At 45.0% G+C, this 24618-nt stretch overlaps 1 protein-coding gene across 3 annotated transcripts in view; it reads right to left on the bottom strand.

The window, feature by feature from the left end:
- Positions 1-24618, bottom strand: part of Thap4 (THAP domain containing 4) — a 40027-nt gene that overhangs the window by 8954 nt on the left and 6455 nt on the right. For 2 of the 3 annotated variants that reach the window (XR_009056708.1, XM_057763258.1), the window contains exon 3: positions 5584-5743. Coding sequence is in view for 2 of the 3 variants with exons in the window: in XM_057763258.1 (XP_057619241.1) it covers positions 5584-5743 (160 nt within the window). In the remaining variant the exon portion in view is untranslated. Of the gene's footprint in view, positions 1-5583; positions 5744-13341; positions 13442-24618 lie in introns of those variants that run through there. The other variant, XM_057763259.1, reaches the window with a different exon arrangement.

Here is a 24618-nt window from a genome sequence, read left to right as displayed (position 1 = left end):
ATCATCGATGATGAAATCTGGTGCCCTCTTCTGACCTGCAGGTATACATACAGACAGAACACTGTATAATAAATAAATCTTTTTAAAAAAAGGAAGTGAGAACTCAGGACCTGGTTTGGCTCTTAAGCCTGTGGAAGGAGAGTTTAACTGATCAATATAACCCATCCCTTCTTGGAACAAAGGCTGAATAACTTGAGACAACAGGAAGGAGATCAGTTCCTGGTGGACTGGCTCTTTGTCATTAGGACACTCAGTAATTAACAGCGGAGGGCCCCATGAATCAGAGAGGAGGGACAGAAGCCACTGAGGAAAAGTAGAGAGAGGTGGTGCATGGCGCCAAGTTCACTGAGCAGGAAGGGACCATTTTTTCTATTTAAATAAGAAATTTAACTCAGCAGGGACCCTGGGAATGGGAATGGAGCTCTAGTTGTTTAGCTGAGCCCCTTGCTGGGTATTATCTTTATAAGTTAGAAGAGGTTTTTGCTGAATCTGGGTGACTTAAAATGGCATGTAAATTGGGCCCTTAAAGTGTTGCAGCAATCAAGAGGAAATGAAGGGAGGATAAAACAGATAAGGGAGTTTGTCTTGTCATCTGAAGGCACATATGACAAGATTTGTGTCAAACTGAAATTCCTCAGGAAATAAAACGCAGAAAGACAAATGCTATTCTAGTGAGCATCACAGAAAACAACGACAAAACAGTACAGATGGAAACAGGAAGTGTGTTGATGATCGGGTAGGCTGTGCACACTCCTCTCCTGCAGGAAGTCAGGTTAGACTATTCTGACGATGGGAGCTATTCACCCAGGCTGCAATTTTCACAGCAGCTTATGCAGTTGAGGGAGAGGCAATGGCAGTGGTTACTTTCAGAGCCCAGAGTCTGGCTGGCAGACCCGGGGAGCCAACTCAAGTGTCAGGCGTGAGAATGCAGACGTGAGAACAGCCCTTCTCCCCATTGGCTCTGAACTCTGCTGAACACAAGCTAGGAGAGGAGAAATGCTTATCAGCACCATGGCAACAGTGCAAAGGATAAAGAGGCAAAATAGTTCAAAGAGAATAACTGGGCCATAGACAACTACATAAAGTAGTATCTTCTCCATGTCACTATATCCTGTGTGCTTGCTCGAGGACACAACTGAGACCAGTGATGGAACTGCTCTCATGCTGTGCTGGACCTCACGGACATTGTTCTTTAGTATCCTCTTCTAGAGGCTCACCTCTGAGAGCAACTCAGACTTGCTTGGAATGGATAGTGGTGCCTACAAAAGGGCTTCATTACATAGGTGGTGTGACGCTATAGAAACGGCAGTAAAGTAAGAGTCCAAAGAGCAGATCCTGCATGGATGGAGAAAACGTGCCAAAAGCTATGAGGCTGTCAACTAAAAATCTCAGGGCCATGGTAGGTTACTCCCCTAGAAGTTGTTTGTCAGGAAGAACCCCAAATCATAAAGAATACTGCCATCGCTGTTGGTTCTAAGTCAGAACTAGACGGCTGGATCTCCCCGATAAAGACACTACAGGCTTTGGTTGCGGAACATGGACACATGAAGCTGAACTCAGCTGGAAGCTCCTGTGCTCACAGCTTTGCTGCTCGGGAGAACAGCCAGGAACAGTCCTACTGTAGACTGAGAGCCACACTATCAGACTGCCATGCAGGTTGTGCCCACTGGAACAATAGTAGCAGCAACTATTAATGAGTGCAGCCAGCAACTTTCCAACTGTATCTAAGGGTTTCCCCACAAAAGAGAATTCACATCTGGTAATGAAGTGAGGACAAAAATCACGGCTGGGAAGGCTGGGAAGCCTGGGGGGGATTTCATTTTTGTTGAATGGATGTGTCTAACTATCACATGACCTTCTAAATATTTGTGTTCATGCCCACAGTTTATTACTACTATTGGCCTTGGGTGTGGAGAGGAGACTTCTTACAGTGGTGGTAGTAAGGTGTAAAGATTCATGGCTAAACTGTTGAAAATAATAATGCCCATCTAAGTGACATAGTGATCAAATGCTTTAAGAAGGAGAAAAAGCTCATACACACATCACCTTTCCAAGGTAAGACCCGGAGGATAGAGGTCTGATGTGCTATGTTTCTCTCAGGCTTTACATGTTTTCCTTGTTCTAGAAACCATGGCAACAAAATACCCAGAACAATATGGTGACGGCTAGATCTGTGGTAACTGAGCTGTCAGTTCACAGGACCTTTGCCTGGGATTCCACACATTACTGCCTTCTGTCAACCGGCAGATGCAAGTGACCGGGAGATGCTTGAGTATACAGAAGTAGGTTGGCTAAAAGGGAACTCTATGATGCCGCTTCTGTGAGGTTGCTATACATGATGGGGTGTACTCTGTGGTAACTTAGCTGTCTGGGGGCCACCTATGCTCCTATAAGTAACCTCTCACCCATGTCCCATAAATATGCCCAACAAATTCACTGGTTCACCAAGTCAGACCCTGGTAGAATCCTGCTGTTCACGTCCTAGCTGGAGTGAACAGTTCATGATCCCCAGAAAAGGTCATGCAGGATTGCAAAAATCCCTGTGGAAGGAACATCAGCTACGGTCTGCAGGGGCATGAATTAGTCTGGTCAGAAGGGTTCTCTGACTCTGATCTATCTGCCAGGCCCCAGCACTACCTTTCATTTCCTGTTAACTCTTCCTAGATGACCAACTCTTAAAGACAGTAAATCGTGTGTGTGTGTGTGTCTATTGCTGGACTTGAAGCAGGTATTAGCCGTCACCCTCTGACCCAGAATCTAAGAATATGGAGTATCAGGTCTTGTAAGCTTGTGTATTTCAGTTTTCAGTCTCAGGCACTGCTATAAACACTATAGATAATTAAAGTAGAATCCTACCTTATCAGAACTTTTCTCTCTGGAATTTTTTCTTTTTCTTTTTTGAGACAGGGTCGAAATGTATAACCTTTGTTTGCCTGGAACTTACTATGTAAAACATGCTGACCTTGAACTTAAAGATCTACCTTCCCAATGCCAGGGTTAAATAGAATTCCCTATGGCAGAAATGGAATAGGCATTGAATTAGGGTCTAATTTCTAATTAACCTTTGTCACATATTCATACCACAGAGCACACATGTCTATAATCCCAGCAGTTAGGAGGAAAAAGCAAGACGCCAGCATGGTCTACACTGTTATACCCTGACATGAAAAGACTGGGCTGGGCTGTGAATGCCATGTAGTATAGAGACTGCTCATGCACAAGGCCTAGTGGGGAAGAGAGGGAAAGAGAGAGGAAGAAAGGAGAGAGAAAGGAGGGAGTGAGGGGAGAAGTAAGGCGTGAGCCTGATTCTTACTATCTGGATCCATTTGCCTGTTTTCTTTATGGAGGCCCAAAAATGTAAGTCTGTTTCCACCTTGTCTGAAGGTCAGAGAGTTCAGCCTGTTCAAAGTTGTTGACAACAAGTGCGGCTACACACCCTGACCTAAGGTGTGGTTACCTGGTGTTTTGGACATTAAGGTGGCCCACACAGGTAGATACACTCCACCCTGAACAATGGTCAGGAAATTCAAGCAAACTTTCTGCTCCTTCTTTTGAGACAGGGGTTTGACCTTGGAAGAGGCTGTCTTCAGGGCTCTCGGTCTAGGGTGGGTTCACTGCCTAAACAACAGAAGGACTTGATGTCTCAAAGTATTAAAGCAAGTAACTGTTCGAGTTGTCTTTTGTATCATGTTAAAGCAGTCTTTTGCCCCCCCCCCCCACCGCATTGTATTGGGGTAGAAAACTGTTGGAAACTTAAACGCAGGTTTATTTCAGTATTCCCTGGAACTCCCTCCCAGTACTACCCTATGTTTCTGCTTTATTATTTTCACTTGTGCCTTGTGTATTCTTTACTTATTTTTCTGATCCCCATGGCCCTGCCCAGGTCAGGGGTTATTTTTGTCGAAGCTGGTCTCCAACATTTCTTCCAGTGCTGGAACTTAACCCAGGGCCTCCCACATTCTGGGCAAGTCTCCCACTGAGTTATAGCCTCAACTACTTTTTAAATTTATTATTATTATTATTTTTATTTTATGTGTATAGGTGTTTTACCTGCATATATGTCTATGTACCACATAAGTGCTCAGTGCCTTGCAAGGCCAGAAGAGGACAATGGATCCCCTGAAACTGTAGTTACAGATGGTTGTTAGCCACCTTTTAGGTGCCAGAAATCAAACCTAGGACCTAGGTCCTCCAGAAAAGCAGGAGGAGCTCTTAACTGCTAAACCATCTCTCCAGTCCCATACCTAGCTCTGCTTACTTTTTAAATTTTGAGACAATCTTGCTACATAGCCCTTGATCTTGTGATCCTCCTGCCTCTGTCCCCCAAGTGCTGGAATTATAGGCATTAACTACTTGGCTGTTCTAGACTATTTTGAGATTTATTTACATTTTTAAAGATGATTTGGTTTGGAGCTGGAGAGATGGCTCAGCGGTTAAGAGCACTGCCTGCTCTTCCAAAGGTCCTGAGTTCAATTCCCAGCAACCACATGGTGGCTCACAAACATCTGTACTGAGATCTGGCACCCTCCTCTGGCATGCGGGCATACAAGGAGGCAGAATGTTGTATAATAATAAATTTTTTTTTTAAAAAAAAGATGATTTGGTTTTCCCTCATGAGTATGTGTGTGTGCCATGTGTGTGGAGACACCTGTGGACGCCAGAGGCTGGAGATCCCCTGGAGTTAGAGTGACAGGTAGTTTAGTTTTAAGCTTAAGTTCTAAGAATTGAACTTGAGTCCTTTGGGAAGAGAAATATGCAATCTTAACATGTAAGCCACCTCTCCAGCCCAAGATTTATTTTTTATTTTATATGTTTGGGTGTCTGTCTGCATGGATGACTATATACCAGGCATGTGCAGTGTCCATGAAGCCAGAAAAGAACATCAGATTCCCTGGAATAAACGGCTGCAATCTGTCATGTGGGTGCTGGGAATTGAATCTCTGAAATGGACTAAACTTAGGTCATCAGGCTTGGAGGCTCAAGTGCCACCACCCACTGACCCACCTTGACAGTTCCTAATTTAGTTTCTTAAAAGAGAACTGTAGAGTGGAAACTGAAGCAGAAATGGAATTTTCGTGATGTGCTGGAAATAAATCCTGGGCTTGTACGTACAACAAAATCACTCCACCACTGAGGTATGTCCCTACTCTAAACTTGCTAAACACTATAACTATTGTGATTATATTTCAGCTACCCTTAAAAGCAACACTATTTCTTATTAAGAACCATAAACTTTCTTGTACACCTCATCTAGTACAGGGTAAAAGTAAAAGAAAGCCACATCCTCTTATTCAGCAATACTATAGTGACTGATTTCCATACGAGTTAGACTGACACTAGAGATTAAATATGCTTGTCTGCTTAGATTAATAAACTTGTAAACTTGTCATCTTAAAGAATATCGTGGAGCAAGAAAGGACCACTTTCATCATCAACCCGTGCCTCAGCTGCCAGGTGCTGGGAGAGAAATATTCTAAAGCACATCTACAGTGCTTTGGCATCCTCCTGCCTGGCATGTCTCTGACATGTCTGGAGTTATCTGAAGGCCTAGGCAGGCCATGAGCCAGGTAGGGAGGGACTTACGAGAAGTTGAGCATAGGCTGGCCCACATGGGAGATGTGCACCTCCTCCAGGTACTGGAAGGGCTGCAGTGTAGGAAAGGTACCAACTCCTGGCGGGTCTGACAGCCAGGTACCCAGCATCCAGGACAGCGGCTCCACCACTGGGTTCATCTTGGGAGGCTCTGAAAATGAAGGATGGAACAGTAAATGACGTACTTTTGCCAGAACAGCCATACAACCCTCAAATGCCCTGTGGTGAGATCCTCTCTGGAACCTCTGCAGTGCCTAGTCTGGGGTAGTGTGGGGAATGAAGAAAGGAAAGCCGGAGTACCCTCCTCTAAGCCCTGGAGTCCTGGGATTGTGATGTAGTAGGTAGGCTCCAGAATCAGAGGTGAAAAGCAACAGGCAGGAGAGGCTGGAACTGGAACCTGATAGCTTTCAAGAATATTTTACTCTCCTTTTATTCAGCTGTGCCTTCTTCACATCCACGGAGCTCAACTGTCTCCTAAGTGTGACGGTGGCGCATGGGATCTCTGAGGAGCTGGAAGCAGGGATGAGGTACAGTGGGGCAAGCTGCTCTGGGAAGCACTTGTGAGGACAGGGGCTGAGGCTGCTTAGCAGGTGCTTTCTGTGGTTAAGTCTCCTGACCCTAAATCAATACTGTTCTCACCCCAACTCTGCGGAGGTTGTGGAGAGACGGATAAGGACCACCGGCCCAATTCCCACATGTGGCCAGGATACTTCTGGTACCTTTCTAAGACTTAAATCTAAGTACTGAATCTGGAGTTTGGAAAGCAACTCGAAGGACGAGCAGAACTAGAGATGGACAAGCTCAGCAGTCTACCATCTGACATATACCCACTTCCAGAATCAACGACTCACCATGTGTTCCAGGACAGCCTTGGGAACTACTTTAGTTTCGGTATCACATAACTCTGAACTGAAAGAGTTGGAAAGAAGAACCAGAAAGGAAAAAACCTTTAAAGGTAGAGAGTTGTCTCCTACCATGTGGGTTCCAGGAGTTGAACTCCGTTCATCAGACCTGGCAGCAAGTGCTTTCACCCACTGAGCCATCTGGACAGTCCTTAAAAATGTCTTTACTGTGTTGGAGAAATGGTCTAGCTGTTAAGAGCACTTATTGCCCTGGTGGAGAACCAGAGTTCAATTCCTAGCACTACAAGGCCATCCATAATTCCAGTTCTGGGAGACCTGATGCCATCTTTTTACCTGCCCATGCACCAAGGACACACTGGGTGTACACACATACATGCAGGTAAAAACATTTCACATAAAATATATAAATGTCACACAAAATTTTAATTTATTATTTTTATTTACATATATGTTTGTGTGTCTATGTGAATGCAACGGGTCAAATTTTGGACATCTTCACTAGATCACAGGCAGACCAAGCTCCCATCTACACCCCTTTACTTAGGGTGCTGAGTTAGCTCCACATCTTAACTGAAGCCTCTACCCAACAGGCAGGGGTCGGCTGAAAAACACTCTAGTGAGGCTTATGACCTCAAGCTGTTCCAATTAAGGGCATAAGAGAACTGTCACGATGATCAAGCAGGATAGTCTGCTGCCTAACTCGCTGTCATGATCTTTAACATAACACCTGAGCCCTTCGGTGGGGACAACACAGGTGCCTTGACAGAGGGGGCCCTCTGCAGGAGTCAGATGAGCCTGGCAGCATCCAAACCATAGAGGGCTGTGTATGGAGAAGTGCGGCTGGGTGCCTATGTTTCAGAGTGTCTCTGTGGAAAGCCATGAAGGACATGTGACATCCTGTACACTGTCTGCCAAGGAAACAGCAGTTCTCCCTTATAGCTCTTCCCACATACCTAGTAGAAAGCACACACAAAAGCAAGCCCTGTCAGTGAGTTGCCTATAAGCATGCCTGTGTCTCATGCATGATTAGCATGTCTATCCTATGAGTGTGTATGCTCCGTGAGCACCTGTGCCCACAGTCAGCAGTTTTCTCCATTCTTTCCCCTTTTACTTTGCTCCCTGTTATGAGCCTGCAGTCGGGATAAGGATGATCTATGTCTGCCCCCTAGGGTGGGAGGCTGGCAACAACACGGCAGTGCAGTCTTCTGACAGGACATACTCAGGACAGGGCGAAGATAAGTATGTAACCCATGGAAACACCTTGGCTTCCTCAGGGAGGGGTCAAGAACCCTCTCAGGCTAGAATCAGGCCCTGCACTAATGTTCATGACCCACACCTGGCTCTAGTCAAGTACACCAGCTGCAGACCCAGATGCCCCTTCCGAGAACCAACTATGTCTGTTCCTATCCCCAGTGTCCTCTGCTGCCCCTCACTTTTGCCCGGCACTGCCTTTATTTTAGACCACCCTAATGTGGAATAATCCTTCTGTACACTGTAATTTACACTGTGCTTGGTTTAATAAAGAAGCTGACTGGCCAACAGTTGATGATGGAGGTGGGTCTTGTATTAATCTGTTGCTTTCATTGGTTAATTAATAAAGAAACTGCCTAGGCCCATTTGATAGGCCAACCCTTAGGTGGGTGGAGTAAACAAAACAGAATGCTGGGAGAAAGAAGCCAAGTCAGTGAGTCGCCATGATTCTCCCAGTCCAGACAGACGCAGGTTAAGATCTTCCCTGGTAAGCCAGCTCATGGTGCTACACAGAATATTAGAAATGGGTTAGATCAATATGTGAGAGTTAGCCAATAAGAGGCTAGAACTAATGGGCCAGGCAGTGTTTAAAAGAATACAGTTTCCGTGTAATTATTTCAGGGCATAAGCTAGCCATGCGGGTGGCTGGGTGCCGGGGACTCATCCCTGCCGCTCACACTTCAACAAGTTGAACAGGAAAAGGTTAGGTGGGAAAATCTGACTAAGGGCACTGGGAAGAAGGGAGAAGTCAGAGGAGACGCCAGCGAGACACAGAGAGAGGTGCAAGATGAAAGAGAGGTGATGTGGTAGAATGTAGATTAATATATGGGTTAACTTAAGTTGTAAGAGCTAGTTAGCAATGAGTCTGAGCTATCAGCCAAGCATTGATAATTAACATTGAGCCTCCATGTCAGTTATTTGGGAACTGGTGGGTGGGAAAGAAAAGTCAGCCTACACCCCTCTATTAGGAGTCACTCAGCTCCTCCCTCCTGGAGTTCTTTCCTCCAGCAGAAACAAGCTCAGACCCCCTGAAACTCTGGTTTCACACTGCTTCCAAGAAGGATGGTCCTCAAATGTCAGGTGAGAGACACAGACCAGGAGAAGGAGGACAGAAAGACAGAATAAACTAAGGCAGGAGAGACTGATACTGAGACTGATCTTGCTGTTTCTTCCCTCCAGTCTGTCCTAGGATCTTGCTGGGATGCAGAAAGTAAGTCAGCATCATTGCTGCCTCTTCCAGGAACATGATTTAAAAAGGCGAGAGTGCTCACTGCCAAGCACGACAAGCTGAGTTGGATCCCTAGAACCCCTACAGTGGAAGGAGAGAACCAACTCCTCTAAGTGGGTGCTGGGTCTGAACTCAAGATTCTCTGGAAGAGCAGTAAGCACTTCTAGCTGCTGAATCATCTCCTCAGTCTTACTATGTGACTCAGGCTGACCATGAGTTCCTCCTGCTCAGCTTCCAGAGAACCTGGATCACAGGGATGAGCTACTATACCTCTAAAATCTTGAGCAAGGCTATTGCTTCTGCAAGACAACTCTTCATTAAATCCAAAAGACTAAACCGTGAGATGTGAGTAAGCCTATTCGGGAAAACCCCAAAGCAGTCTAATTAGAAAATGTTCTTCATAGTATCAGGCATTTGAACTCTTGGGTCCCAGTTACTGGTGTTGCTGTCTGAGGAGGATGAGGAGGTATGGTCTTGCTGGAAGCAGTACGTGACTGGGGGCGGACTAAGAGTTAAAACTCAAGGCCACTTTCAGTATGCTCCGATTTGTGCTTGAGGATGTGAGCTCTCAGCTTCCTGCTCTGGCCACAATACCTGCCATCTCCTGCCATGAAAGATTGCTATCCCTCTAGAACCATAAGCCCAGAGAAACTCTATCTGCTCTAAATGCTGTGGCCAGTGTTTTATCACAGCAATGGAAAATAACTACGATACCCAACCAGCAGCCACAAGGGTGTCAAAGTGAAGCTATGGAAGCACAGCAAATGGAGCACAGCTCCTTCACGGGAAGACATGCTGGTGTTTCCCAGCACAGATGTGGGCAGAGTGCTAGTCCAAAGTCCAAACTCTGGGACCTGATGATGTAAATTAAAAAAAAAAAAAGCAATAAAGTTTTAAAAAGGTGACAATGGAGCAGGGCCCAGCAACAGCTCTACCCCAGGCACTGGGCCTACAGAAATTAAGCACCCTCCTAAGTCAGCCCTAATTATGCACTCGCTGCAGCATTATTTACCACAGGCAACAACAGAACTCACATCCAACGCCTGCTGAGAGACATGCAGCACAGCATGTCCAGACAGCGAACGTTATTCAATCACAAAAGCAAACGGGTTACCAACTGTACACAGCACAGGTAAGCCTGAGCGACAGACGCAGACTCAAGAGCAGGTTTTACCTGGTTCCACTCTTATGCAATGTCCAGGGCTCCCATTACACAGAGGGAAAGCAAGTCAGTGTTTCCCCACAGCAGAAGACAGGGTCAACTGACAAGACCACAAGGAAAGAACATGGGTGGTGAGTATCTTGTCGCTAGCCTCAGCTGCCAGTGCCCTATGCTCGCTAAAGACCTGAGGGGCCAGCTCTGTAGCACCAGGGAGGTGGTTGTTCAGACACATCCACAGGCTTCCCAAAACTCAGTTCAGAAAAGTAATTTCTAGTATTCCAGAACTTTAAAATGACTGGGCACTTAGTGAAATGACGGTGTTTTAAAAAATGACACCAAATAAAATAATTATTAAAATTAGTTATACTGAGCCAGGCAGTGGTGGCAGACTCCTTTAATTCCACCATTCGGGAGGCAGAGGCAGGTGGATCTCTGTGAGTTCAAAGCCAATCTGGTCTACAGAGTGAGTTCCAAAGCTACACAAACTCCAAAGCTACAGAGAAAACCTGTCCCAAAAAACCAAAACAACAACAGCAACAAAATTAGTTACACTAGTTTCCTTTTACCTTCTTAAAGTTATCAAGAAGTTCAAGTGACAGGCACTGGTGGTGTAAGTCTTTAATCCTAGCACTTGGGAAGCAGAGGCAGACTATCTCTGAGTTTGAGGCCAGTCTCGTCTATAAAGTGAGTTCCAGGACAACCAACCAGGGCTACATGGAGAAACCTTATCTCCAAAAAAAAAAAAACAAAAACAAAAACAAAAACCGTTAAGTTAGGGGCTGGAGAGATGGCTCAGTGGAGACCTGCATGAGCCAACAACCCAGGAGTCTGCTGTCGGCTGGGACATAGCTCCACTGCTGTAACATTTCAGTAAATCAAGAAATTACTGATTTTGAAGAAAACAACTCGCTTTCTAAAGATGTGTTCAAATGTAGCAGCTGGTGGTATGAGTCACAGATGCTTGTCCTGGCTGCCTGGTCTACTAGTTAGTCACAGCATTGCTGGGTGTGGTATCCGAAAGCCTAAGGGCTGGTAGCTCTAGCTGCTCCACTTACGTGTTTGTACCACTGTGCTCTCCTTATCGCTCCCGCCCTTATCTAACTTTCCTCTTCTCGGCAGGACTGAAAAGCCCCTGGCTACTCTGGCCCAGTCAGGAGAGCTCAGCTACATCTCAGAACAGGGCTCATGCTGCTCAGAGTCATCATGGAACAGGCTCCAGGAAGCAGCCAGTGCTACAGGAGCGTTCCCACTGAGGAAGTATTCAGTTACTAGCTCAACAAACAAGACCCTGACATGAAATACCTGTGAGAAGAGCTAAGTGGGCACGGTAAAGTATCTGTTAACCCAGGGCAGGAATGTACTTCTGCAAAGCTTGGCCAGGTTGAACCAGCCCTCAGAGCTAGAAGGTTTTCATCTCTAGTGTCCGCTTACCCTCTTCCAACACTGCATGGAGGGGCTGGAGAGATGGCTCAGGGGCAGAGTCTACTCTGACTGTTTTCCTAGAGGACCTAGGTTAGCTTCCAGCACCTACATGGCGACTCAGAACTGTCTGCAATTCCAGTCCCAGGGGGTGCTCTTTCCTGGGCTTTGCACGCTTGTGTTGCACACATCCATGCAGGCAAAATACCCACACCACATGAAAGAAAGCGAGGTGGGGCCAACTTAGGAAGCACTCTAGAAAGTGGGGAGTTATCACAAAGGGACAAACAGGAAAAGCCCACAGGGAGGGAGGCTGCGGAGAAGCTGGAAATGTGAAACATCTTGTACTATTAAGGAAGAAAAAGGAACAAGGATGTTAACGAAGTCTGAGGGGCTGAATGGCTAAGACTAGGTAGTGGTGGAGAGCAGGGCTACCAGGGGCACACGGGTTGCCATTTGGGCCTGTGGATCTGAGGTAGGGCTCAGCTGTGACTGCTGTCCTTGGCGCAAGAGCAGGTTGCAGACGTCCTTTTCAGTAGCATTGTAGCTTGTTCCTTCTGTACTAAGGGCTATCAGCACAGCCAGCTTCTGGTAGAGGTCTTCTCTAATCAGAGTTCTGGGGACCTGGACAGGGCAACGATTAATAAGGGATGAGGCTGGCAGAATTATCAGACCCAGAAGCAGAAATCACACTGGATACCACACGGTAAAGAAAGTGGAGGAGGTTACAAAGGAAAGGAAGGGGATGAGTAGGAGAGCAGAGCAAAGATGCGTAGGTGACAAAGGCCAAGATCAATAGCAGCCTCAGGCCGGCTAGACTTGCCAGAGTGGCCTGCTCAGCAGACTGGCACCCCAGCATGGATTGAGCATCTAACAAAAAGAAGGCAGGGGAGACTGCTGGGTGCTCTAGCTTGCGCCTTGCCCGAGTTCTGGCTAAAGCCCACTGAGCAGTGCCTGTGAATCAATGGGACATGGAAAAATGTGCTGCAGGCTATGGCAGTCACTTTATAAACACAAGTTCAGCAGGTGCTTCTGGAGGAAAAACTGCACACCTAGGCACCACCAATCCTGTGGCGAGCAAGGTTCATGAGCTGGTCTGTGACACTCGGCAAGCGAAGGGAAACACAGGACCACGAGATTCTCTGATGATGAGTAGGAAATACGTAACTGGAAATTAAGGGTGTACCATCTTGTCTACACATCAGGATGTTCAGAGTGCCAAGGTTCATGACCCACAAGTGCAGCGTAGCAGAGAGCCTGAAAAGCAGCATGTCATCACTGAGCACTGGCTCTGCCCTCCCAGCTCGCTGCCCTTTACTAAAGGATGCCAATTTGGACAAGTGACAGTAGGTGGGCACTAAACAATCAGTGCTCCCACCCTGGCAGTACACCTGGACTACACTGGATGGGCTGGTTTGTTCTCTCTGCTCTTCCCCCATCCCAGAATTCCTGCCTGGAAACTGCTGCCAGCCCTGGCCACTCTCCTTACTTTCACTGAAGTGTGGGGCAGCGGGTAAAGACAATCAAAACTCTACAGCCCAAACATCCAGTTACGGAGCCTGCATGTGTTGAAATCCATCAAACTATAGCCTCAAGAACTTTGTGTTTTACTGTATATAAATTCAACTTCATTAGTAAAATAAAAACAAAACAGAAAGTATAAGAACCTAGTCTATTTGTAGTTGTCAATCTCTTTTAAAAAACTAGACATGTTTTTCTATGAATTTTCTTTTGATTTAAATTTTCTTTCATTAAAATCTTAAACTGCAAAAATAAAATTTAAATTTTCTATAAATAAGTGGCCTAAACATTGAAAGCAGGCTTACCCATCCCTAAGTTTTCTGAACTCCGACACACTCCGTCAAGGTTCCTCAAGGTTATTTTCTGCCAATTGCCGGGAAATGTGAGCACCTGGCTGTTATGGCATTGCAGGAAATGAATGCCAATCCTAAGAGAGCATTCTGGGAATTGTAGTCTATAAAAGACCGAGTCTCAGAAGAATGTGGAAGACAAAGACAGCCTGAGAGACGGCAGCATTTTAGAGCCAACAGAGCTCTGGAAATAGCTGCATCTTATGAGTCAGGATCAGGCCAGAGAGTTAACTGTCCCATCCAGAGTAAGGAGTGAGGATACCACCTCTGTTGTTTTCACTGACTGGCTGAGGGAACCAACTCACTAAATCGGACAACACAGTAGGGCAGGCACAGACGCTGTTTCTTCAGGAAAGTTTGCCAGGAGCTTAGGCTCTTAACATACTTTTCTGTCTTCAAGAATGCTGTTCTGCTTAGCTTAGCTTTAAACATGAGGGTTTTCAGTCTGTGACAGGACATTGGTGGATACATTTGCTGGGACCTGAGGACAAAGTCCTTCATGATCCTTACCCTCACATCACTGCTTTGTTAGCAGTAACAGTGTTTCCTGCTGTGGCAAGCAGAGAAAATGACACTAATCACACAGTACTACAAAGTTAAAAAAAACAAAACAGCAGAGGCCAGTAGCACAGAGCTGGATAAAGGGAAGCATTCCCACAGGAGGAGCGGGGTCTGGGTCCCACTAGCATCAAGACACAGCAAGGTCCAATCGATCATTCACAACAGAAAGGAGCACACACAGAAACAGAAAAAGCAGAGGTGACCAATGGAAAACAGAACAAACACTGCTCCCGAATTCATAAAACATAAACCAGGCTTGCAAAGATTATGTTTGATTATCTAGTTAATCTTCTGAGCACTATTAGGATGACAGACTCTGATAAATGGTTACTTTTTTGGTTTTGTTTTTTTGTCAACTTGAGACAAGCGCAAGTTATCTGAAAAGAGAAACCTCAGCTGAGAAAATCACCATCAGAATGCCTGTAGGTAAGTCTGTATGGTATTCAAAATAAACCTCTTCCTCTCCAAGTAACTTTTGGCTATGGTGTTTTGTTACAGCAGTAGAAAGCTGGTTAAGACGGCTAGCAAGTTATTAAAGTTAGTAGCTTGCTCACATATTAGCAATGAATAACCAAATTTAACAGCGATGTGTTTCTAGTTTCAACTATGAGAAGTAAATGGCTGTAGTATGGTGGCATAGACCTGTATCACAACACTAGGAAGATAAAGGCAAGCAGATGGCCAGAGTCCAGTCTGAGCTACACACTAGGAGCAGCAGAACAGTCAGGTTTACATCTGTTTAGAATGAGAGAGGGGAGGGAGGAGGAGCAGGGGCTGGTAGATCGTTTATGAGTTCAAGGCCAGCCTGGTCTATGGAGTGACTTCCAGGACAGTCTATGTAGAGTAACCATGTTTCAAAAACAAAACAGAAACCAAAAAACTCCACAAAACAAACAACAACGAAACCCCAGAGACAGAAAGGAAGAATGCTGTGGAATAATCCTGCACACTGTGAATACTATATATTCCTCTCACTGGTTAATAAAGAAGCTGATTGGCTTATAGCAAAGCAGGATACAGTTAGGCAGGACAATCAAACTGAAGATACTGGGATGAAGAGCGGCGGAGTGAGAGAGCTGCTGGCAGACACAGAGAGAGCAAAATGGGCATGTCGTACTGAGGAAAGGTACCAAGGCACGTCGCAAAGCACAGGGAAGAAATATGGGTTAATTAAGTGTAAACGTTAGCTAGTAACAAGTCTGAGCTACCAACTGATCATTTGTAATTAATATTGAGTCTCTGTGTCAGTTATTTGGGAAGCAGCTGTAGTATAGGAAAACTCCACCTACAGAAGACAGAGAGAAAGAGAAGGGGGAGTGGAGAAGAAAAACAGTGATCATATTTCCACCTTACAAGAAATATAGAAGAAACTAGACAAGCTAACCCGACAGGAACCAAGTCCACTGACAGTTCTCTAATACAGAATTACAGCCCAGTCCGTGTTTCTAGGTAGAAACTACAGGAGAGCTAGGCGGTGGTGGAGAACGCCTTTATTCCCAGCAAAGGGGAGGCAGAGGCAGGTGGATCTCTGAGTTCAATGCCAGCCTGGTCTACAAGAGTGAGTTTTAGGATGATCAGGGATACACAGAGAAAACCTGTCTTTAAAACCCAAATGAAAGAAGGAGAAGGGAGGCGACGAAGGGAGACGACGAAGAAGAAGAAGAAGAGGAGGAAGAGGAGGAGGAGGAGGAGGAGGAGGAGGAGGAGGAGAAGAAGAAGAAGAAGAAGAAGAAGAAGAAGAAGAAGAAGAAGAAGAAGAAGAAGAAGAAGAAGAAGAAGAAGAAGAAGAAGAAGAAAACAACAACTACAGGCGATACCGGTTGGCAGGAGCTTCAAGGGACCTGTATGAACTGTAGGTGGAGGGGCAGGTCCAAGAGACTGCTAAGGGCTTCAGTCCTGAATTCCTTACCGGTATTTTCAAGGAAGCTTACCCATATTGTCTCCAGGAAGCCCACTAGGTTCACAGTATGAAAGGTACAGGAAAAAACACCACTTCATGTCTCCGATAGGGTGGCCAATGAGAGTTACTACGCAGACAAAGTCTGGGGACTATACCTAGAGAAAAACACTCCTTTTATGCTCCCAGCACTTCTATTTAACCCAAGGGGTTTTGGTGACAGACTGTATAGGGTGAATCCACATACTGTAAGGACTCAGACGTCTTCCCCCATTCTTTCTCCAGTCCTGGCATTCTCCATACACTGATTGGAAAGAAGCAAAACATGCGCCTGACATATTTGCACCTGCTATTCCCCTTCCTGACAGACTTCTACAGGTAGCCAGGGTCTCATTTCTCCAGGACAGTGAGTCCCCCTTTCCCTTATAGCTGGTTTGTGGCCTGACCAAGCAGATGGAGGGATAGCACATTTCATCTCCGAGGACTGGAAGGTCATCTCTTCACTTGGGGATGTTAGGAGTCAGTGCAGTGAAGCTGAGTCTCACCGACATGTGGCGCTTCCAGGGCAAACCCTGCCCCTCCAGGAGGAGTTACTGTAGGCCTTGTGTCCTCTGTCTCCTCTGACTCACTACCAGAACAGAATTTCAAACACTAGCTAAGTTTGACTCTCAGAATCTCAAAAAGGAAAAACAAAATTAACCTTATTTTCCTCTGTAACAAAACTTGGCCTTTAAATCCACTCCTAGACCAAGAATGCTGGCCACTTAATGGTATTCTTCAACTAGATCTCTTTTGCCATGGTTTAGGACTCAGATTCTTTATATCCAAGTCTTCATGGCCTTGTTAAAAGTCTCTAAGAATAAAAGGTTAATTTAGCACTATAAAAACAATGCCTTGCCTGGTGGTGGCGGCACATGCCTTTAATCCCAGCACCAGGGTGGCAGAAGCAGGTGGCTCTCAAGCGGGCAGCTCTCTGTCTCTCTAAGTTCAAAGCCAGCCTGGTCTACACAGCAAGTTTTAGGAGAGCCAGGGCTACACAGAAAAATCCTGTCTTGAGAAACAAAAACAAACAAACAAAAAGCAACCAGATAACTTAGGTTAGATATTAAAAAATTTTAGCCAGTAACAGTTTATTCACTAACACCTTCTAGCAAGAACTCTTTGGTTAAAAAAACAAAAAAGTGATCAGATGTGGCCTATGTCCAATATATATATATATATATATATATATATATATATATATATATGCACACATTATATCAGAGATTTTATAAACAAAGGTATGACAGAAAGAAACAAGTGTGGGAAAGAGATAGAAAAGGTTATATGTTCAGAAACACATTTCTGATAAAAAGTTGTTTTGATTTAAAAAATATTTTGTGGGGCCATTGAGATGGCTTAGTGAGTAAAGGGACTGCTACCAAGCCTGATGACCTGAGTTCAATCCCTGAGACCCCTGATTCCTACAAGTTGTCCTTAGACCTCCACATGCGCACCGTTGTGCTTTTATGCACACACTCACAATTTAAAATTAAATATAATAAAACAACTTTTAAAAGAGCAATCTTGTGGTCTGGAGAGATGGCCCAGAGGTTAAGAACACTGGCTGTATTTCCAGAGGTCCTGAGTTCAATTCCCAGCAACCACATGGTGGCTCACAGCCATCTGTAATTAGATCTGGCGCCCTCTTCTGGCCTGCAGGCAGACATGCAGACAGAACACTATACAATAAACAAATAAAAATCTAAAAAGAGCCAGCTTGTGCTGTCTTATACAAACAATTAGCTGCTAACTAGTGTCAGAGAAGACAAGTGGTATTGTAAGATTTCCTACCAACAAGACAGTGCTGCCGTCTTTTTCCTCAAATAAGACCCTCACAAACAGCCCAGGAGACTTCCCTTAACTGCTCTAAAAGTAGCCATTTCCCCTCAGGGAGCCATTCCTTCTGAGAATTCATGCACGGTGTTTCTGTTCATAGTATGTTCTTTAGGTAACCAATTCTGGTCTGGTAAAACTTTTATTTATCCCTATTCCTTGGGCTCATCACTTCTAGCGTAATACCTAACAGCACCAAAACCTGAAACAAGACAAGGACTTCAGAAATGGGCCAGGGAGTGAAAGTATTGGCTACCAAGCCTGGCAAAAGAGCTTGATCCCTAGGACCAACTGGCCCCTGTATGTTGTCCTCTGACTTACTTCCACATGTGTGTGACATGTTACACACATTATAAAAATAAATAATTTAAAAATGTTTGCAATTCTGAAGCCAGTGAAATTGTTCTTCAGAGGCAAGGACTCTTTTTCAAGTAAAAACTAAGAAAATGTATTCCAAATAGACCTTTAGGCCGGAAACTCAAATCCAAATCCAAAGCAAGAACATCAAGCATAAGTGAAAACAAGACAAAGTCTCTCTTCTCTTTTTGCCTATAATTTTCTTAATCTTCCTTCTTTTTTGAGATAAGGTCTTACTACGTAGTTCAAGTTGACTTTGAACTTGTATATTTTTGCTTCATACTTCAGAGGCTCAGGCAGAATTTCAAGTTCAAGGTTAGTGTGAACTGCATAGGAAGAGCAAGAAAAACACGATGTGTCATGCTAACACTTTGTGGGGATGGAGGATGTGATTAATCTCAGCACTTAGGGGACAGAGGCAAGCGGATCTGAGTTCGGGGCCAGGCATAAGGAGGCATTACATAATAGTGAAGTCTCAGAAGTGAAGGGGCCAGTCCTTCACACATGAGACGAACACAAGAGAGAACTGTGGGAGAAGCAGGTAGCAGTGACCTCTGCCAGAAAAGGGTAGATCCAACAGGGGGTAAAATCAGTGATTCGGGGCCATAACTGACATCTTAAGACTGTTCTATCCAACAACAAATTACAAGTTGTTCTCAAGTTCACACAGAATAGCAACCAAAAAAGATGACCTCCTGGGCCATCAAACAACAAACTTAAATATCAGCAAGACTAGATGTGAGAGCAGAGCCTCACTGTCCTACCCAGTAAGCCCTTCTCACTACCTCCTCCTATTTGCCAGCCAGGTCTGTGAACTTCTTCAGGGGCCTCATTACAAAGGCAAGGGTGGTTAACTCAGCCCCACCCCCACCCCAGCTTTCACTTCCACCCCTCCAATCACTTGGTTGGTTCCTGTGGTGACCTCCCTGACCTGTTGAGGACAGATTACGTTAGCACAAACGCAGGTGTGACTGACAGGACTCACTGGAAGATGCTATCCTCATCCCCAACACACAATCCCGAAGGAGCAGAGTTTTAGGAGCTCTGTGCCAGGATATTTCTTATTGTATCACAAAGACATGTACAGATGGGGAGAAGCTTTCTCTAAGCTCAGGACTAATACAAAGATGCTGCTTATGGTCACTGCTTTTCAGCGTCATTTTGGAAGTCCCAGCTAGTGCAACAGAAGAAAAGGAAATACACTGAGTAAGAAACAGAGATAAAAACACAGATTTGGGAAGTGAAAATACAAGTGTCCTTGTCCATCAATTATGACTGTAAGAAACTTAAAGACTGTACAAAAAACTTCTGGGACTAAAGTGTAATTATAGCAAGGACTATACAGTGTTAATGTATAAAAATTATTCACTTTTCTATATGCTATCAATAAACAACTGGAATTTTATAATTAAACTTATAATAAAATTCACATATGTGTTAAAAAGGGACTATTTAGGTACAAATCTAATGAAATATTTATGTACGCATTTTTTTTTTTTTTTTTTTTTTTTTTTTTTTTTTTTTGGTTTTTCGAGACAGGGTTTCTCTGTGGTTTTGGAGCCTGTCCTGGAACTAGCTCTTGTAGACCAGGCTGGTCTCGAACTCACAGAGATCCGCCTGCCTCTGCCTCCCGAGTGCTGGGATTAAAGGCGTGCGCCACCACCGCCCGGCTCTATGTACGCATTTTAAACATTAATTATTAGTGTGTGTATGTGTGCATGTCTGTGAGCACCCGTGTACCACGGTATGCATCTGGAGTCAGAGGATACTTGCAGAAGTCCGTGTACCACGGTACGCATCTGAAGTCAGAGGATACTTGAGCACCCGTGTGCCACGGTACGCATCTGAAGTCAGAGGATACTTGAGCACCGGTGTGCCACGGTATGCATCTGAAGTCAGAGGATACTTGCAGAAGACTGTTTTCGCCTTTCCACCTTGTGGGTCTAAGGACGAAAGCAAGGTCATTAGCCTGGGCAACAAGGACCTTTACCTGTCCAGATATCATAACTTTCATGAAAATATGTTTAAATTTTGAGGAAAAGTACCAACCTAGGTAAGTGATACCATAAACTCTAAATAATGCAGGATTTTATGGAGAACCATATTGCTAGCTTGTCAGTTCTTTCCAACTTGCTCTACAGATGTAGCGCTGGGCCTGTCTGAGTGCCACCAGATATTCTGGGAACAGTGACAGAACGGTTCTAAAGAGCATGTGGGAAGGTAAAGGAATCTGGAACAGTTAACACCACACTAAAGTAAAGCTGGTGAAGCAGTCCACTTCCAATCTTACTACAGTGCTTACTACAGTGCTCCTGTAGTGGAAAAGTTATCTCAGAATGTAATTTTACAGACCCAAATGTAAAAATACAAAGCTATAAAACTCCTGGAGGGAACAGAGAAAATCTAGGTAACCTTGATTTGGTAAGAGCTGTTAGCAGTAGTAACAAAAGCATGACCCACATAAGCTGGTAAGAGAGAATGAGCAGGCCCCAGCAGCCCACTCAGCTCGGCTAAGGAAGAACTCCTTTCTGACGGAAAAACAGAAAATAACACAAAGAAATAAAATCCAAAATGAAATTGACCTATACTAGCTGCACTTAGTCCTACCTTCCATACTTGCAAATCAGTAAACAGACATGCAGTAGTACAGATCTGACCCTGATCGCCAAAGAGAGGGGACAAAACAGCCCTTAGCAAACATCTACCGAAGTAATGGGTCTGGAGACAACGAGCCTGGCCAAGCCAGAAGGGTAGAATTTCTAAATTTCCAGTCCACCATCTCATACATATTTCTGAGAAGAAAAAAAAAAAGGGCAGATGATAATGAACATTTACCCTGTCTTTCACAGTCTGCATCTGTATTAAAAACTGTCTCTTTCTTTAACCTCTGTTTTTGGGGCAGGAAGGGGTTAGTGTTGAGTAGCAGAACTTCCAGATTCCAGAATCACACTGACTTCATTAAAACTGAAATCTTGCCGGGCGGTAGTAGCACACACCTTTAATCCCAGCACTCAGGAGGCAGAGGTGGGCAGATCTCGGTGAGTTTGAGGCAAGAGCTAGTTCCAGGACAGGCTCCAAAGCTACAGTGAGACCCTATTCCGAAAAACTAAAAACAAAACAAAACAAAAAAACCCACAAACAAACAAACAAACAAATCCACTGCAGTCTTGGGCTGGAGAGCTGGCCCAGGGATTAAGAGTACTGGCTGTCTTTCAGAAGACCTGGGTTTAATTCCTGGCACCATACATGGTGGCTCACAACTGTCTGTAACTCCAGTTCAAGAGATCCAAATGACCTCCTCTGGCCCTGGTGGGTACTAGGCATGCATAGACATACATGTAGGCAAAACACCATAAACATAAAATAAAATGAATAAAAAATAAAATTGAAAACTCCATGGCTAGGGACACCGCTGGGGGTACCACATGTGTGGCATATACAAAGCCACCAGCTCAATCACTAGCACCTCAACCAACCAACCAACCAACCTACAAACCAAGAGACAGCTTCCACTCTGCCAAAGCCCACAGTTAAGAGAACAGACCGATCAGATTGGGAGCAATTATCTTCGCAAAGTATCATCTCATGAAAGACATATCTAAACCACACAAAGCATTTATAAAGCTCAACACAAAGGGAAGAACAACTTCGTTAACACGGGACTGAGAGCTGGGGATCTATCAGTCAGTGAGATGCTTGCCTCGGGAGCATAAGAACCAGAGTTTGGTTGCTAGAACCCAAATTAAGAAAAGAAAAGAAAGAAAAAAGCAGTTGTGTATGGTGGCACAATTGCATTGACCAAGACAGGCTTGCTGCTCAGTTAGCCTAGCTTGCGTGTGTGTGTGTGTGTGTGTGTGTGTGTATACGCGTGCATTAAAAATCCCAACACTCTTAAAAGGAGAAGGGATAAGGGACAAGAGACGCACTTGGAAGCCCTTCAGTCAGCTAGCCTGGAGAATGGCAGAAACAAGAGAAATCCTGCCTTGAAAACTAGATAGATGGAGAACTGACTTAAAAATTGTCTTCTGAGGGCCACACATGCACGGGGTTATCAAGTGCCAACACACACAGAGTAATGATACAATGCAAAAAATAAAACAAAAAACCACAACACAGATAACTCAAAGTAAGGTATGTAGTGGCAATCAGGAGGGGAATAAGCAGGCAAAGACAGAAAACATTACTCTAAAAGGCTGCAGAAAAACAGACATTTTCTGGGTCTTGAAGTAAGGGTCTGAGAAGCTGGAGGACATGCTAGCAGCCTGTCCCAGAGGGAGCATCTGCCATACTTCTGGAGAGCAGTCTGCTCCAGCCTCAAGCCCATGGGCCCAGATGCTCCATTTTGGGTAAGCTGTCCATTAGTAAAGGAATGAACAAATATCAACAGCCCTCTTCACTTGAACCTAAGAAGTAGCCAAGGCACTCCTTCTCCAGTGGAGGATTCCATCTGAGCAGAGAGGTCAGAGCAAGAAACCGACAGTGGGTGTCCTGACAGAGCTGGGGTACAAGGTGGGCATCCTCTCAAGAGTTCCGCCCAGAACCTCCTGCTTTCCTGGAGGCTCACGAGCTGGGCCTGGCCTCACTGCTGGAGTCAGATGGGCAGTGACTGCCTGACCCCTGGTCCCCATCCCATTTCCATTTCCAGGCTTCTGGGCTCTCAGTCTCACACTGCCTAGGGCCTGCAGGATCCTCCCCTGAACAACAGCTCTCTTCCCTCGGGCCACGGCCCTTCAGGCTGCTGTCTACTCCTTAGCGACCGTCCCTGGCTCTGCGTCAATGCTCACATTTCCTACACTACCTTTGCACTGGGTTCCACCCTCAGAGCCCTGGTGGGACTGGAGACAAACAACCACCTTTTCCCACACTGCCTAGAGCCCTTTCCCTCTGAACCCCCTCTGGAAAGGAAGTCTGCTCAGTCCCTTACCCAGTCCTCCACACACTCTGACCTCACACCCCAGTTTTAGACTTGGTCCTGCTCAAAGCCCCGTGCTGGTGCCTGAAAGCATCTTAAGCCCTTCCGTGCCTGTGCCCCAGGCCTTGGCTCCTGTGAGGGAGGAGGTACCATCCTCCCTAGTGCTCAGGCCAGCTCTAGACTCTGCTCTCCACATCCTTTCCTTCTCAGGCCCCAGTCAGTGCCTGACTTCTACTTCCTCTGTCTCCTGGAAGCCCTGGGCACTGTCCCTACACAGCAGAAGGAATCCTGTAACTCACTGAATAAAGTTGCATAAGACCAGCCATCCTTTTCCAACACACCAAGACAGAATAAAAAACAACAACAAAATTTCACATTTGAAAACCTGAGTTTTTAGGTCAAAGAACACACAAGAGTGACAAGATCCAAAGCAGACACAACAGGTAACAAAAGAACTCTTACTACCCTTGAAGAAGGGGCAAGTCATGGATAAGGCAACTGGTGTAAGAGGCAGAATAATTCCTTCAAATCAGACTGAAAAAGTTTCTTTTAAGGGGAAACAAAAACAAACCCTGTCAATCAAATCAGCCCTCTCTCAAAACTGTACTAGAACAAGAACTTCAATAAATGAGTGAAGGAATGAATGACCAGATACTGGGCCTGATGCATTTGCCTTTAATCCCAGTAATCAAGAGGCAGGTAATTTCTGTGAATATGAGGCCAGACAACCTCTATACAACAAGTTCCAGACCAAGCCGTGAGAACCTTCTCAAAAACAAACAAACAAAAAAAGGGCTAATGATATGGCTAGGCTAATGATATGCTAGGAGCACTTTTGTTCTTCTGGAGGATGCTGGTTCACATCCCAGCAGCCATGTCTGACCACTCACAACTGCATGCATCTAACTTCAGGGGATCCAATGCCCTCTTCTGGCCCCTGCTAATAAATTAAAAAAAAAACAACAACAAAAAACTAAAACAAACAAAAATCCGATAAGCCACTAGATATTTCCAAAAAGGACAAACTTTAATACATACACAGTGGTGAATAAAGTAACCAGCAGAATATTAATTTTTTTTTTTTTTTTTTGGTTTTTCGAGACAGGGTTTCTCTGTGGTTTTGGAGCCTATCCTGGAACTAGCTCTTGTAGACCAGGCTGGTCTCGAACTCACAGAGATCCGCCTGCCTCTGCCTCCCAAGTGCTGGGATTAAAGGCGTGCGCCACCACCGCCCGGCCCAGAATATTAATTTTAATACCAAATATTTAATGGTTACTTGAAGAGGTAAAAATTCAAGCAGTACAAATCGAAACTCTAGCCTATCTATCTAATCTATCAGGCTAAGGCATAGTAACTGATCAGCTCTTTACAGTCACAGAAAGAGGAATGCTACACATAAATGCACTCATACACACACATACACACACACACACACAATTCATATATCATGTAGCCCAGTATGGTCTTGAAATCTTGAATTTGTTTTCAAGTCCTGAAAGCATGTGACTACCCCACCCAGGATTGCATGTTTGTTTTTAAAACAGAGTAACAAACTGGGCTTGGTGGTTCACGTTTGCAATGCCAACACTTGAAGGCCAAAGCAGGAGGACTGCTGAGTTTGAGGTTGCCT

The sequence above is a fragment of the Chionomys nivalis genome, chromosome 2 (assembly GCF_950005125.1).
Source record: "Chionomys nivalis chromosome 2, mChiNiv1.1, whole genome shotgun sequence".
Taxonomy (NCBI): domain Eukaryota; kingdom Metazoa; phylum Chordata; class Mammalia; order Rodentia; family Cricetidae; genus Chionomys; species Chionomys nivalis.
This window is presented reverse-complemented; position numbering and strand designations above follow the sequence as displayed.